The 14,539-nt window shown below is 37.6% G+C and overlaps 1 protein-coding gene across 5 annotated transcripts in view; it reads right to left on the bottom strand.

The window, feature by feature from the left end:
- The window catches only part of INPP4B (inositol polyphosphate-4-phosphatase type II B), a 423,416-nt gene that overhangs the window by 279,864 nt on the left and 129,013 nt on the right, over nt 1-14,539 (bottom strand). For all 5 annotated transcript variants that reach the window (XM_068990082.1, XM_068990083.1, XM_068990085.1 and 2 more), the window contains exon 6: nt 7,916-7,995. In XM_068990082.1, the coding sequence (XP_068846183.1) occupies nt 7,916-7,995 (80 nt within the window). The remainder of the gene's footprint in view (nt 1-7,915; nt 7,996-14,539) is intronic.

The raw sequence follows: 14,539 nt of genomic DNA, 5'->3' as shown, positions 1-14,539 counted from the left end.
ACTGAAGAAAATGTTAAGCTATGGGTGAAAGAATTAGTAAGTTCAATGCAAGAAGAAAGGAAAACAATCTTTATAGAGTGTTTTTCTCTAACACATGGCAATGCGTGGAACTTCACTGCCTTTATTAATTACCCAGAGTCACGGTGGGAGGGAGGTTGTTACTACTCCCGTTAACAGATGTTAGAGGATAGACAACATGCCCGGGGTGACACAGCTGGCGATACAGCTGGGACTTGAACCCAAGGCTGGTGGGAAAGTCAGGTGCTCTTTCTACTGTTAATATATTACACTACTTCACGAGGAAAAAAGAAAGGAGAGGAGATTTACAACTGGGCAGAAAAAGCTGCTTTCAACGTGATCATAGAGAAAACAATGGAGAAGAGTCAAGATCTGTGAGAAAGCAAAATAGCCTTAAAATAATATAAATGTATAAACATGTCTATCCATACAGTCGAAGAGGTATTTGCATGAATATGCACACCGAAAAATGTTACATAAAATAGGAAAAAAGAAAGTATAAGTTCACTGTTAATTTCTTTCAGAGCCCTTCCCACACATCTGTATATTACAAAACACAACCCCATATGTCTATTGTGAGACTTCTCCTACTTAACACCATGAAGGAAACCTAGGAATAAGCAAGAAGATAAAATCTAGGACAAATAGGAACACTTTTCTAACAATGATCTGTTGGAAAATGGGAGAGATGTATGACCTGCTGAGTTTGAATCTCAGGTCACTAAAGGGGCCCAAGAAGAAGCTGAGGTGTCAATCTCTCTTCTAGTCTCTAAACACATTTCATTCTAAAATTCTAAACAAAATATATCCTCTCTAGGAAATCCTTGATGTCAAGAACCCCTCTTCTAATTACTATGCTGCCCCAGCTGTGTCATCTTAAGAAGCTATACTGCTGTTACTCCGTTTGCTTGTAAGAGAAATAATATCACCTTTCAGGCAAGGTTATCAGAAAATTCAATATGGTAAGACATTTGAAATGCTTAATCCATCATAAATTTCAGATAGTGTTAGTTATATCTTCCTATTCCCAGGTGGCGCTAGTAGTCAAGAATCCACCTGCAATGCAGGAGACTCTAGAAATGCAGGTTTGATTCCTGGGTTGGGAAGATCTCCTGGAGGAGGAAATGGGAACCCACTCCAGTATTCTTGCCTGGAGAATCCCATGGACAGAGGAGCCTGGCGGGCTGCAGTCTACGGGGTCTCACAGAGTTGGACACGACTGAAGCGACTGAGCAAATCACCCACAGATCTCTGAGGTTCGGGTCAGCGTCTTGGAGGAGCTTCAGGTCTTCATTCTGAATCATGTCAAAATCATGGTGAATAAAGCATTCCAGTGATTCGAGGGTTCCACATAAAGGTGCATCTGAATCCAACATGAGTGTGCACTTGCTACTGATGAGCATGTTTTCTTGCTTGCTCACTCCCAAAGGAAAAAAATGCAGTATTCTTACGCATTGCTTTCAGGGGTTAGGATGCGCATTGTTAGAAAATTCGAGGCAAGCACATCAATTAAGTTAACTTTTACATGCTATTCCTATCCTCAAACTTTTCCATCATGCCTTTCATAATTTTAGTAAATAATCTCTTTAGTAAAATAATCACTAATATGCTATTGTCTCTCAAAGCAGGCTTTCTGGGCACCACTTAATCAATGTCCATTGCCCTTATTTAATATAGAGAATGTTTTAGACACGCATAAAAGTTACTGTGGTGAAACCAGAAGAATGTTTTGCAGTAATTCTACTTTCTGGTAGCTAGAAAAGCTAACTAGAAGAGACTTTTTAAAGAGAATAAAACATCTTCAAAATATATGTGACTGTTAAGATGCTTGCTTGTATACGATATTATAAATCTCTGAAGTCCAAGTAAATGGTGATAAGAAAAGATGTTGTTATGAAAGTGTTCATCACACATACAATTTTAAAGACTGCAGCTGGTGCTTAAAGTAAGCATTATTTGCATGGAGGGAAAGAGTAGTAGCAGGAAACCCATAAAGAAAGTTTAATTTTATTTCAAACAAAAAATAAATTTATCAGTTAAAACTCTATTGTCAATATATGGCCAAGGTTGGTCTCAGGTTACTATGAAGTTCAGATGCATTCATGCATCATAGTAACAGACTGATTCTGACCCACTGCCCATAGAACATGCCCTGGCTCCCAACATGCAAGATGCCGGTGACAATTACTTTTTTTTTTTTAATCACTCTGCATATGCTTGTGTGGAAAACTGGATGTTACAGTCTAAGGAACCTCTCTTTAATATTGCTTCCTGCCCTTAAATTAAGAGTACGCCTTTGGGAGGTTCAGTTTAAAATATGTGGGCTTTTTTTTTGCTGTTGTTCCATTTTTAGAAACAAAACTGAAATATGTGTATGTACTGTGTGTGTGTGAGGAGGTGTTAAGCAAAACACCAAAAAATACAACAAAACTTTAAAGACTCCATAATTTGTATCTTACAATCTCTAAACACGTGCATTTGACAATGTAAAATAAATAGTAAAGGTTTATGAGAAAGTAAAAGTCCTACAATAATATAAACATGTCTCTCCATACAATCTATGAAGTATTTGCATGAATATGTACATAAAAATGTTACATAAAGTAAGAAAAAAAATTAAATACAGGAGAAGTTTATTATCTGTTTCTTTCATAGCCCCTACCATACATCGGTACATTATACACCAAATATCTATGCAGGATCACTGAAGTCTTATGTTGTATGTTACATGACAGTGCTGCTGTATATGTGGAAGAAGTAATAAATGAAAAGGAAACATAAATTCTCTTTTTATGGGTAAACACATACTTCTGTATTCAAGAAAATTTTCTCACATCTACTATGGTAAAATTACAAAGATGTTTGCTTAACTTGGGGGGACTACATGTAAGAAATTACAAAAGAAACAACAGAATAGTTGTTAAGATGAGCTGAAAATTTCCCATGACAAGACAATGTGACCTACACTGAAATAAATGTGAATTCCAAGTAAGGCTTTCAGCTTTTCAAGCAAATTACAATCCATCACTCACTATTACATGTCTCAGATATGCTCTAATACTTAGGCTGCATAATGTTCACTAATTTAGGTGTCTCCAACTTGGAAATAAATGACACCAGGTTCATATTTAGCATCCATAAAAATATCATGAATCAAAATCCCAGCAAAATATGTTTGAACCTCTACTATGTCACAGGCATTTAAAACTGATTTTTAAGATTAAATTTTTAAGAAAAAATAATTGAGGTCCCTAAAATTGTCCAAAAGATAGAATATAAAGTAGAGAACAGGGTAAAGAGTCTATGGGATCATTTGTTTCCTATCAGGCAGGAAAACCAAAGCAGAGAAAGCTCTGGAGTCAGAGCCAACTGGATTCTAATCCTACAGTCAGCAGCTATAGAATCTTAGACAAGCTCCTATAAAACTGGGATGATAAGACTGCAGAAATTACATAAAAAAGTGTAGGAGAAGCACCCAACACATCCCTTGCTCGCTAGTAGACGCTCAATGAATAATGGGATTTTTTGTCATCATTCTTATTAGTAGTATCAACTGCAAAATATGAACTGTGCTGCTATTTTAAAAAATCTATGAAGAACCTATCACTATAGTTGGCATATGAAAAATTCATGAAAAATGCTTGCTCCATTAGCAAGAACTGAATGAATCTGAAGTGCGTGGAGACGGGCAGCAAAGGTCAGACAAGGTCAAATTACTGTGTTGGCCAAAAAATTCATTCGAGTTTTGGGTGACAACTTACAGGAACCCAAAGCTAAGCCAATACTTCTTATCTGTCTCAATTCTTCTGAAAAGGATTTCCTAGGAAAGAATTTTTACCCTCCCTTACTTTTTCTGCCTTTGTGATTATCTACTTTATGAGCAACATAATTTTTCCTCTGACCTCTAGCGTCATTGCCAGAGAAAGATCAGCTTCTCCATTCTGTTGTTAAGTCATTGTTCTAAATGTTGGTTTCTTACAACTCCAAGAGACTCAGGTTAGGTTAGCAGAGCAAGTAATTGTTAAGTGCTTGGTCAGTAAACCAGGTACAGGGTCATGGTTCTGGGGTGAGAAGAGATTGCCCAGATTTCCCTCAGTCTCCACTTATCCCTAACCTAGCAGGCTGACGCTCGCTTACTCCATTATGGCTAACATTCCTGAGTTCTCCACGGCCACTGGGACTCATCAGGTCTTCATTTGCTATAAAATGAGTGGTGAAATCAACGTGGAAGACACCTTGAACAAGTGGTCCTTGACCTGTGTCCTTGCTTTGTTCTGCCATTACTAAATCATGTAATGTGTGACATGTTTTAACTAGATCTCAGTTTTCTCTTCTGTCAAAGGAGACAAAAAGTGGGTCACTAAAAGCACAGGTTTGGGCTACCCTGGCGATCTAGTGGTTAAGACTTCGCCTTCCAATGCAAGGGATGTGGGTTCGGTCCGTGAAGGGGAGCTAGGATCCCACCTAGCTAGTTTTTTGGTCTGGAGGCCAAAAAACCAAAACATCAAAGCAGAAGCAATATTGTAACAAACGGTCCACATCAAAAAAAAAAAAAGAAAAAAGAAAAATTCCAAAAAATCATTTTTAAAAAAGAGCACAGGCTTTGCAGACAGAAATATGTGGCTTCACCCATTGGCTTTGCAATGTAACAGCGTTGTAACTTTGTGCAAATTACTTACCTTTTTCTATACCTCAGTTTCTTAGTATATAAAATGACAAAAATCATACATCATAGGCTAATTTGATAAGGGTCAATGAAACAACATCTCTAACATACTCATCAGAGCATAAGACACATAATGTCTCACTCTCCCCAATATAAACAAACAGGTTTTAGTGTACAATTTCAAAAATGCACTGTCATATTCCATGACATTTGATTTAAGTCTATAAATAAGGTACACACTTTTTGCCCTTTAAGTTTTCTGTGGAAAAATAATTTCACCTCAAACTCAAAAATCTCAATTCACAGCACATAGGATGCAGTGGCCACATTAAACTGTTAAACTCCATGAACCAACTTTGGGAGCTGTAAATCTGAATTATCTGAAATGAAGCAACCCAAAGGGACAGTGATCACAAAAAAACTAGACAGACTCTAGGGAAATTTGCCATCCAAGAATGGTGCTGACAAGTATACCCTTATTTCTGTGATTTTTTTTTTTTACAGAAATCTGAGAATTCTATTGCTTTAACAACGACTGGAGAACAGAAAGAATCAAAGTGAGATATTAGTATAAAAGCATTAAAAACAAAACCAATAATCAAAAAAAACAATGCTTCTTATCCCTGATCAAGTGGCATTGGTGGTAAAGAACTCGCCTGCCACAGCAGGAGATGCGAGAGACCTGCGTCCAATCCCTGGATCAGCAAGATCCCCTAGGGGGAGGCATGGCAATCCACTCCAGTATTCTCGCCTGAAGAAGCCCCTAGACTGGCCAGCTACAGTCCACAGGGTCGCAAAGAGTGAGACATGACTGAGGCGACTTAGCATGCAAGCACCTGTGCATCCCTGATCTAACACTTTTCTGACTCAGTACCTCAGAGGTTGCCAAGTCAGTGGAAAGAAGATAAATTACAATAGATGTAAAAACACAAAGCACCAGAAACCAACAGGTTATACTAAGTGTATAATGTGTCTTGTTCACAGGCAAGGAAATCCACAAATTTGGCAAAATGCAAAATGGGAAAAAAAAAACAGTAACCTAGCCATTTCAAAATTTATTTTTTCTAGAAAATGCAATGTTTTGTTGCTTAATCTGGTTTCCTTTTATAAAATCAAAATCAAATAAATAAGAATCAGAAGTTTACTATCAAAAGTGTCTTGATTTCCTGTAAATCTAGAATTATGTTACTTTTTTTAACCTAAGTGTGACACCTTAAACTAGATGTACCTGTTGCTACTCTTCCTCTAATTGTGTGTGTTTAGGTATTTTCCTCCCACTAAAGATTTCTTGGCTCCTGATATCTTTCCCAAAGCCAGTATCTAAACATTGTGCGGTGGGCTGCTGATATTAACAACAGTTATGATACAACCAATACTATAGAGTGTTCAGCAAGGTGAGGAATAAAGTGTCATGTAGAAAACGTGTGACCTGCTGGTGATTCTCAGCAAGCTCAATGTCTGACGTCTCATATCATGAATCTGGGGCACCCAGGTCAAATCTGACTGCCATGCTAGATGGATAATAGATGTCTTCTAGAATATCAGTGACAATGACAGACAGACATTTTAGCTGGCACTTACACACTTCTTATGGAAAATAAACCACAGCAAAATTCTATGGGGAATAACATCACAAAACTACAAAGATTTTTAAAATGCCTTCCTCAATAAAAGACAACAAAAACAACAGCCAAAAGGAAGCCAAAGAGAATACGCCAGCCTCTGTAGGAGCCATCAAAACTTATTTTTCTATAAGACTGTGAATTGCTTTAAATTATTTTAAATCATCTCTTAAGTCAAAATGCAAATCTGTAAGGATCAGGAAAAATCAGAAAGCAGACAGCCAGCAGTACAGATTCCACCATAAACCATGGCATCTACACTGAAATATATTGGTTATAATGAATCCTCAGGGACTGGGCAGAGGGCAAACACACTTAAGACACATTGCCTTTTCCCTTAAGTAAATCATCCAAGATTTACAAACAGTGCTCTATAGAATTTTTATCTTTATATATACTGTATAAATATTGTAAGGTAGTATTCTCCAAGCATACATAATTTTAAAGTTATTATACAATTGGAAAATAGCATACTATTTTTTTCTAACTTATAAGGAAGTTAAAAAAAATGATTATTTAATACTCTTCTCAGTATTAAAACACTGTGCAACTTCCTAAAGATTGTTGTATCATCTTCTAAAATTGTGCCGTGTTGTGCTTAGTTGCTCAGTCGTGTCTGACTCTGCAACCCTATGGATGGACTGCAGCCCACCAGGCTCCTCTGTCCTTGGGGATTCTCCAGGCAAGAATACTGGAGTGGGTTGCCATGCCCTCCTCCAAGGAGGGATTTTTCCAACCCAGGGATGGAACCAAGGTCTCCCGCATTTTCACCTGGGCTTTCTGCCATCTGAGTCACCATTTACCATCCAAGCCACCATTGTAATCATCCCCAAAATCATATCTAAACCCGTTGTGTGTTGCTATCTGAATCTGCTTTAACTTATGTTTTATATTTAATTGTACAGCAACAAAATAAGCTCAAAAAAGAATAATTATCATAAATCTGCCAGTTGCCTCTAACAAACATTTTTCAAACCAAGAAACCCACCTGATTTAAAACATAATTTTGAAACAGTATTTAATAACATGCCCATCATTTCTATTTACTTTCTTACTTTCAAAAGGTTTCCTCCCCTTATTTTTTTGAAGTTTCATCATTTTTTGAAGTTTCATTTAAAGTTTCATCACTTTATTTTTTATCTTATACTGAAGAAGGGCTGCTTACAATATTACATTGTCTTCAAGGGTACAACATAGTGATTTCATATTTTTATAGATTACGCACCATACAAAGCTATTATAACACTGACTGTATCCACATGCTGTATATTATACCCCTATGGCTTATATAGTATATAACTGGTAGTTTTTACTGCTTAATATTTTTCACCTCTTTCATCCCCCCCACCATCCCTTCCCCTCTATCCGCCACTAGTTTGTTAACAATATCATTTTTGCCCCCTACAAGAACTGATAACCTTTGACTGTCTGAAACACAAACTTGAATATGAACTTGAATAATTGCTGTTTCCCGTTAACTTACTGCAGTGAAGAACATACGCCATTTGAGAGCTGACAACTAAACATCTGTAAGAACTGTGACTTCTCAAACCCAACCAGCATTCCATAAATATGATGGGCTGGTAACTTTAATAGCATTGAGACCTACCTCAGGCTCAGAGCCAGCCCTTGCTCCTTAGACTTCAGTAGCTCCCCGACTTTAAAACTGGCATAGCCCAGGAAACTTCGCTGCAAATAAGAAAGAATGGTTACTATTAACTTCCAAGATCCTTAATATTTTGTATCATGACAATTTACACAAAATTAGGCCTTTAGAAGAATGAAATGTTAACTCTATTAGCCCGACAAATGTTCCACTGACTAAAGTACAACCGTCAGTAACATAAATCTATTTCACGGGGTGAGATGGAAGGGGGTGTGAATTCATCCTTCTCACTAAAAACAGAGATGAAGAGCCTGGAAAATAACAAAACAGCCAACAGAGAAGCCAGGACTTTTCCACAAACAAACTCCACCTAAGAAAACTTGTATAAAAGAAAAGATTACAAAGGTTCAGTGTTTACCAATGCTGTGCTTGTTCTTATTAGAATTCCTCAAGGCATGGGCAGCACTAACTTTGTATTCCAGATATGAGCAAATCTGTTAGTTGAAGCTATTTTTATGTGGGACTCTGTACAAGCTATAAATAGAAATGCTATATTTCTCCCCCATCACAGCAATGTTTAAAAGTATTTGTTTCCTTTGTTATTTCTACACTATCATGGGACAATTTCATTCCAACATGCAAAAAAGAATGGTACTTATTTAGTTACATTTTCTAAAATTGTTTTTTAAATCTATCATACTGGGTATTGGGTATCTGTGAATATATCTACCTTCTACATTCTCTGACTCATAATATGAAGAATAAAATACTAAATTGGTTTTTCTTTTCCAGGATAAAAACCTTTCATCTCTTTTTAATATTCCTGGCTGCTTGTGATTTAAAAGTCAGAATATTATGGTATATCATAAATAGGATTTTTCATTCTCCTTTCAAGGTCAAGATGTAAACATGAAAATATCAAACCCATATTACTACCCATACCATTGCTGCCTAACACATTGCAATACTTTACAAGAAGTCCATACTACATCTTCCAGAACATTCCCTCTTCATATCTCTGTTGCCAGCCTGCCCTAAAATGAGATGCCAGGTTTAAGTCAACTGGGTCTTTTCAGAGGAAAGTGTGCAATTATTCCATACATAAAAGGCTGCACCTACACAAACTGATCACTGGCTATAGGGGAGAAAAGCTTCAGGTCAAAATTTTTCTTCTCTTTTCAAAGCTGTAACTTAGAAGAACTGGTTCAAAAGTCATAAAGGCAAAAATTTGAAATACAACTTGGTTGTCAGGTTGGCGATATCAGTATGTGAGTAATAATAAGCCCAATTGATTCACATGAAACTCAAAGAGATGGTTTAGACAAGTCCCAAATCCAGAATCACAGAAGACTAAATCATCAGATGAAGAATGTTATGTGAAAACAGAAGATTTGTGGAAACAAAGCTCTGATGACATGAATGATGAGAGTGAACCAAGGCAGAAAAGACATCTATGAGCTGTATGAACAAAGCTTCAGGAAATTTAGGGTGACTTTTCAGTAAGGGGCCAAGCTAGTTGAGGAGATTCCCAGCTGAACAAAAGCATTTACACCACCTCAGCAGAGGCCTACTAGGCTGTCTCTGTGTAAAAGGGCTCCCTCCCAAACACTGCTAGTCTCTATTCCTTATCCTGATATATCGTTTCTATTGTTACTTAAATATTATGTATTTAATTGCCTATTTTGCCCTCCCCTCAAAATAAAAATTGAGATTTGAAGTTCCCCAATGAGTTTTGCTTTCTGATAAAACACTGCTTAACATCAGGTGTGTGATAGTGAGTGACGATAAATGAATGAACGGATGGCATACACACTACCTTTCAAGGAAGTTATTCTATGATACATAGAAGAAAGCCTCCTGCAGATATTTACAAACCATTTAGTGGTAAAGAATCTGCCGACCAACTCAGGAGACGTGAGAGATGCAGGTTCTATCCCTGGGTTAGGAAGATACCCCAGAGTAGGAAATGGCAACCCACTCCAGTGTTCTTGCCGGGAAAAATCCCATGGACAGAGGAGCCTGGGGGGCTTATAGTCCATGTGGCCACGAAGAGTCGGATGTAACTGGGCAACTGAGCACATAGTTCACTGAACTGTGGGAGATCAAAACAGTTTTTTAGCCTGCAGATTATGTCCTATGTTAGTGAATTTCACTTTAGCATTTCAGTACTTTGAAGACATGTCTCACTCTTTCACTGGTAATTAGGGGTTTTAATTTAAATTCCACCCCTCACTCATTATCCTCACTCGAGGAAAATGCTTAACTCAGTGGAAATGTCAGTGTCCCCAAAATTCAAGTTATTTCCTCTCTTTGCCTTTTGAGATTTTGAAGGTATAGATGGTTTTAGAATTAAGAAAACAAACTGCACATGCCATGCGTGTTATTGTGGTTTTTTCAGCAATAAAAGTGGCAGATGTCCCAGATGGGAATGTAGGAAGGAACAGGTGGAGGGGTTATTTTCAGAAATGCTCTACAGACACACCAAGAGACACAGCTGCAAGTAGTCTGTGACCACAAGCCACTGATGTCTCTCCTGCCCACAGACCCGGAGCTACTGAGAAAGCAGGCCCCAGCTCATCCATCTTCTAGCTCAGTCCATTGTTCAGAACATAGGGATTGTATGCTATGCCCATTGCTGCACTGTGAGAGCTTGCAGTGTGCCAAAAAAGGATGCTCGTGAGTCAGTCCTTTCCATCACAACTGTCAGTGCCATGATTAACATCAAAGGATATTATCCTTTGAGCGAGAGCTTACAGAAATCATACAAGCAATTAAAAATCACCTTAGGTATTATGCGTGCTCAGTAGGTAAGTCACGTCCAACTCTTTGCAACCCCATGGACTGCAGCCTACCAGGTTCCTCTGTCCATGGAATTTCCCAGGCAAGAATACTGGCGTTGAGTTGCCATTTCCTCCAGGGGATCTTCCCAACCCAGGGGTCAAATCTGCATCTCCTGCCTTAACAGGCAAATTCTTTACCAATGAGCCACCTGGGAAGCCCAATGATATTATGAAACCATGTCAAACCAGAACAAGTGTTATATATTCTAAATTTTTAAAGTTTTATTCTAAAAATAACTATACATTAGGACTTTATGTTGCAAAAAATGCACTATGACTACCTAGAGGGGTGGGATGCAGGAGAGTGAGAGGGAAGCTCAAGATGAAGGGATGTATATATACTTATGGCTGATTCATGTTTTCGTATGGCAGAAACCAACAACACTGTAAAGAAGTTATCCTTCAATTGAAAATAAAAAATAAAACAAAAGGCATTAATAAAATCCCCCAATTTACAGACAGTACATAATTTCACATTGCAATACTGAACAATGGACTTGCCCATACATTTACCTTCTAGTGGGTTTTTTATGTTTGCTTCACTTCAATAAAAATATTAGTAAGATTATGACCTTCCATACCTCAGAAGGTGGAAAACATATCATTCGTTTACATGAATATTCACTGGACTCTTGGTAAAAGAATGAATTAGAGAAATAGTCTTTTCTATTTCTGCAACTTGAATTCCCATGGAGGGAAAATAGCACACAGTGCTAATGCAAAAGAAAAACTTAATATAGTTACTTTATCTTCAGTTCAGTTCAGTTCAGTCGCTCTGTCATGTCCGACTCTTTCCGACCCCATGAATTGCAGCACACCAGGCCTCCCTGTCCATCACCAACTCCCGGAGTTCACTCAGACTCACGTCCATCGAGTCAGTGATGCCATCCAGCCATCTCATCCTCTGTCATCCCCTCTCCTCCTGCCCCCAATCCCTCCCAGCATCAGAGGCTTTTCCAATGAGTCAACTCTTCACATGAGGTGGACAAAGTACTGGAGTTTCAGCTTTAGCATCATTCCCTCCAAAGAAATCCCAGGGCTGATCTCCTTCAGAATGGACTGGTTGGATCTCCTTGCAGTCCAAGGGACCCTCAAGAGTCTTCTCCAACACCACCATTCAAAAGCATCAATTCTTCGGTGCTCAGCCTTCTTCACAGTCCAATTCTCACATCCATATGTGACCACTGGAAAAACCATAGCCTTGACTAGACGGCCCTTTGTTGGCAAAGTAATGTCTCTGCTTTTCAATATGCTATCTAGGTTGGTCATACTTTTCTTCCAAGGAGTAAGCGTACTTTATCTTACTGCCATTTTGATCATAATCATAAAATTTAATAAAATTATTTTTAACAAATTTTTATATTCCACATGTAACTTAGGTAACATTTTTATTTCTCCTTCAATGTTGTTTATAAAATTCTTAGCCTAAAGGTTTTAAAGTAGAAGCTCCAATATTAGGGGGAAAATTTTTTTAAAAATAGTGACACTAGAATTGGAGGTCTGAAGTGCTATTCTAAATTCAGGATTATATCCAAAAATTAAAATCTGGGCAAATAAATCATTTCTCCAAGCCCCCAGGCTACTTGTCCACTGATGGGCATTGAAGAGCTCTGTAGGTCTGTCTTTTCTCTCACAAACCTAGGAACTGTACAATTTATTCCACCACATTAGGCCTTAGTTTCTGTATGAAACAGTTGCATATGATAATAGTTCTTTCTCACAGTTACTGTTATAAGAATTAAAGTAATCTAGGCAAAGCACTTAGTACATTACTGGGAAAATAGAAACCACTGCATAAATATTAGATTATATAGTGCTTAAGGAAAATATGCCCAGAAGTCAGATGACTTAAACATAAGTCCACTGTAAGTATTTTTGGAAAAGGCAGAGTATTAAAAAATGTCTGAGAGAAATTAGAGAAATTCCAGTTATAAAAAAGGAAAACACATGTTTAAAAATAAAAGCTAGATTCAGGCAAAACATAACTTGAAATAAACTCTAGTGAAAAATAAGTTCTTCTGCCAAATGAGAGAAAGTGAAGAGGAACTAAAGAACCTCTTGATTAAGGTGAAAGAAGAGAGTGAAAAAGCTAGCTTAAAACTCAACATTCAAACAACTAAGATCATGGCATCTGGTCCCATCACTTCATGGCAAATAGATAGGGAAATAATGGAAACAGTGGCAGATTTTATTTTCTTGGGCTCCAAAATCACTGCAGACGGTGACAGCAGCCAATTAAAAGAAGAAAAGCTATGACAAACCTAGACAGTGTGTTAAAAAGCAGAATCATCACTTTACCGACAAAGGTCTGTGTAGTCAAAGCTATGGTTTTTCTAGTAGTCATGTATAGATGTGAGAGTTGGACCATAAAGAAGGCTGAGTACTGAAGAACTGATGCTTTTAAACTATGGTGCTGGAGAAGACTCTTGAGAGTCACCTGGACTGCAAGGAGATCAATCAGTTAATCCTAAAGGAAACCAACCCTAAATATTCATTGGAGGACTGATGCTACAGTTGAAGATCCAATACTTTGGCCACCTGATGTGAAGAGCTGACTCACTGGAAGAGACCCTGATGCTGGGAAAGATTGAGAGCAGGAGGAGAAGGGGTCGACAGAGGATGAGATGGTTGGATGGCATTATGACTCAACGGACATGAGTTCGAGCAAACTCCAAGAGATAGTGAAGGACAGAGAAGCCTGGCATGCAGCAGTCCATGGGGTTGCAAAGAGTTGGATACAACTTAATAACTGAACAACACCCTAGTGAAAGAGATATATGAATGTTCTGTGGTTCCTTGCAGTTCACAGTGCTGAGTACAGCATAGCTATGATTTTTGTACATCAAATTTTATTAGATCATGTGGAACGTTTATCAGAGCCCAAGAAATATCTGGATGAAATCAAAGAAAGTTAAGACTTGTGGAGTCTGGATGCATTCAAAGAAAGTTAATACTTGTAGAGACATGGCCCACCTGTAGATAAAAATCAGGGACCCATAGGAGTTAACTGGCTTACCCCCCGTCACAAGTAATAGGTTGTCTTTACATTTCAACTTGCGTGAACCTCCCAAATTGTTTCAAGTGCTGTCCAGAGCTGCATTATCCAGCTTGAGCACTAGTTTGCGGCTATTGTGAATTGCGATGTGTTCTACGTGTAAATACACATCAGAGTTATAAGATGTGATATGAAAACAGTGTGACATATATCATTAATGATTTTTACACTGATTACATTTTGAAATAATATTTCTGCATAGATGGGGTTAAATAAAATATTATAATTAATTTCACCTGTATCTTTTTACACTTTTAAAAGCACAGGCTACTAGAAAATTTTAAATTATATATGTAGCACACATTGTATTTCTATTAGACAGTGCTGGTTTTGAGGTTAAATGGATATGTCTGTTATACTCTGTCCTATTCTCATAAAACTATACAGAGTAACTGTGGTATAAGTTGTAAAAGGTCTTTGAAAACTTGAAGTTGATATCGTGAGGCTGATACATAACATCTCCTACAAATAACTTACAGGACAGGGCTTTTTTCATACCTTTGTACAAGTATTTTTTCTTCACTCTCAACCCTAACAGACATTGTTGCACAGTCTCCAACCCCACAGGAAGGGTCAGAGCATACATGAAATATTTGGGCTGAAAAAATACATCAGAAAGAAAAAAAAAAAACTTAGAGGAAATCTATTACAATGTGATGAAGAGTCTACAAAAAACATCAAAAAGCACTTTAGGGTGAAGTCATATATATTATAAAATTACATCTTTATTAT

This window comes from Capricornis sumatraensis, chromosome 17 (assembly GCF_032405125.1).
Source record: "Capricornis sumatraensis isolate serow.1 chromosome 17, serow.2, whole genome shotgun sequence".
Taxonomy (NCBI): Eukaryota; Metazoa; Chordata; class Mammalia; order Artiodactyla; family Bovidae; genus Capricornis; species Capricornis sumatraensis.
Note: the sequence above shows the minus strand (reverse complement) of the source record. Positions and strands in the feature narration are given on the sequence as shown.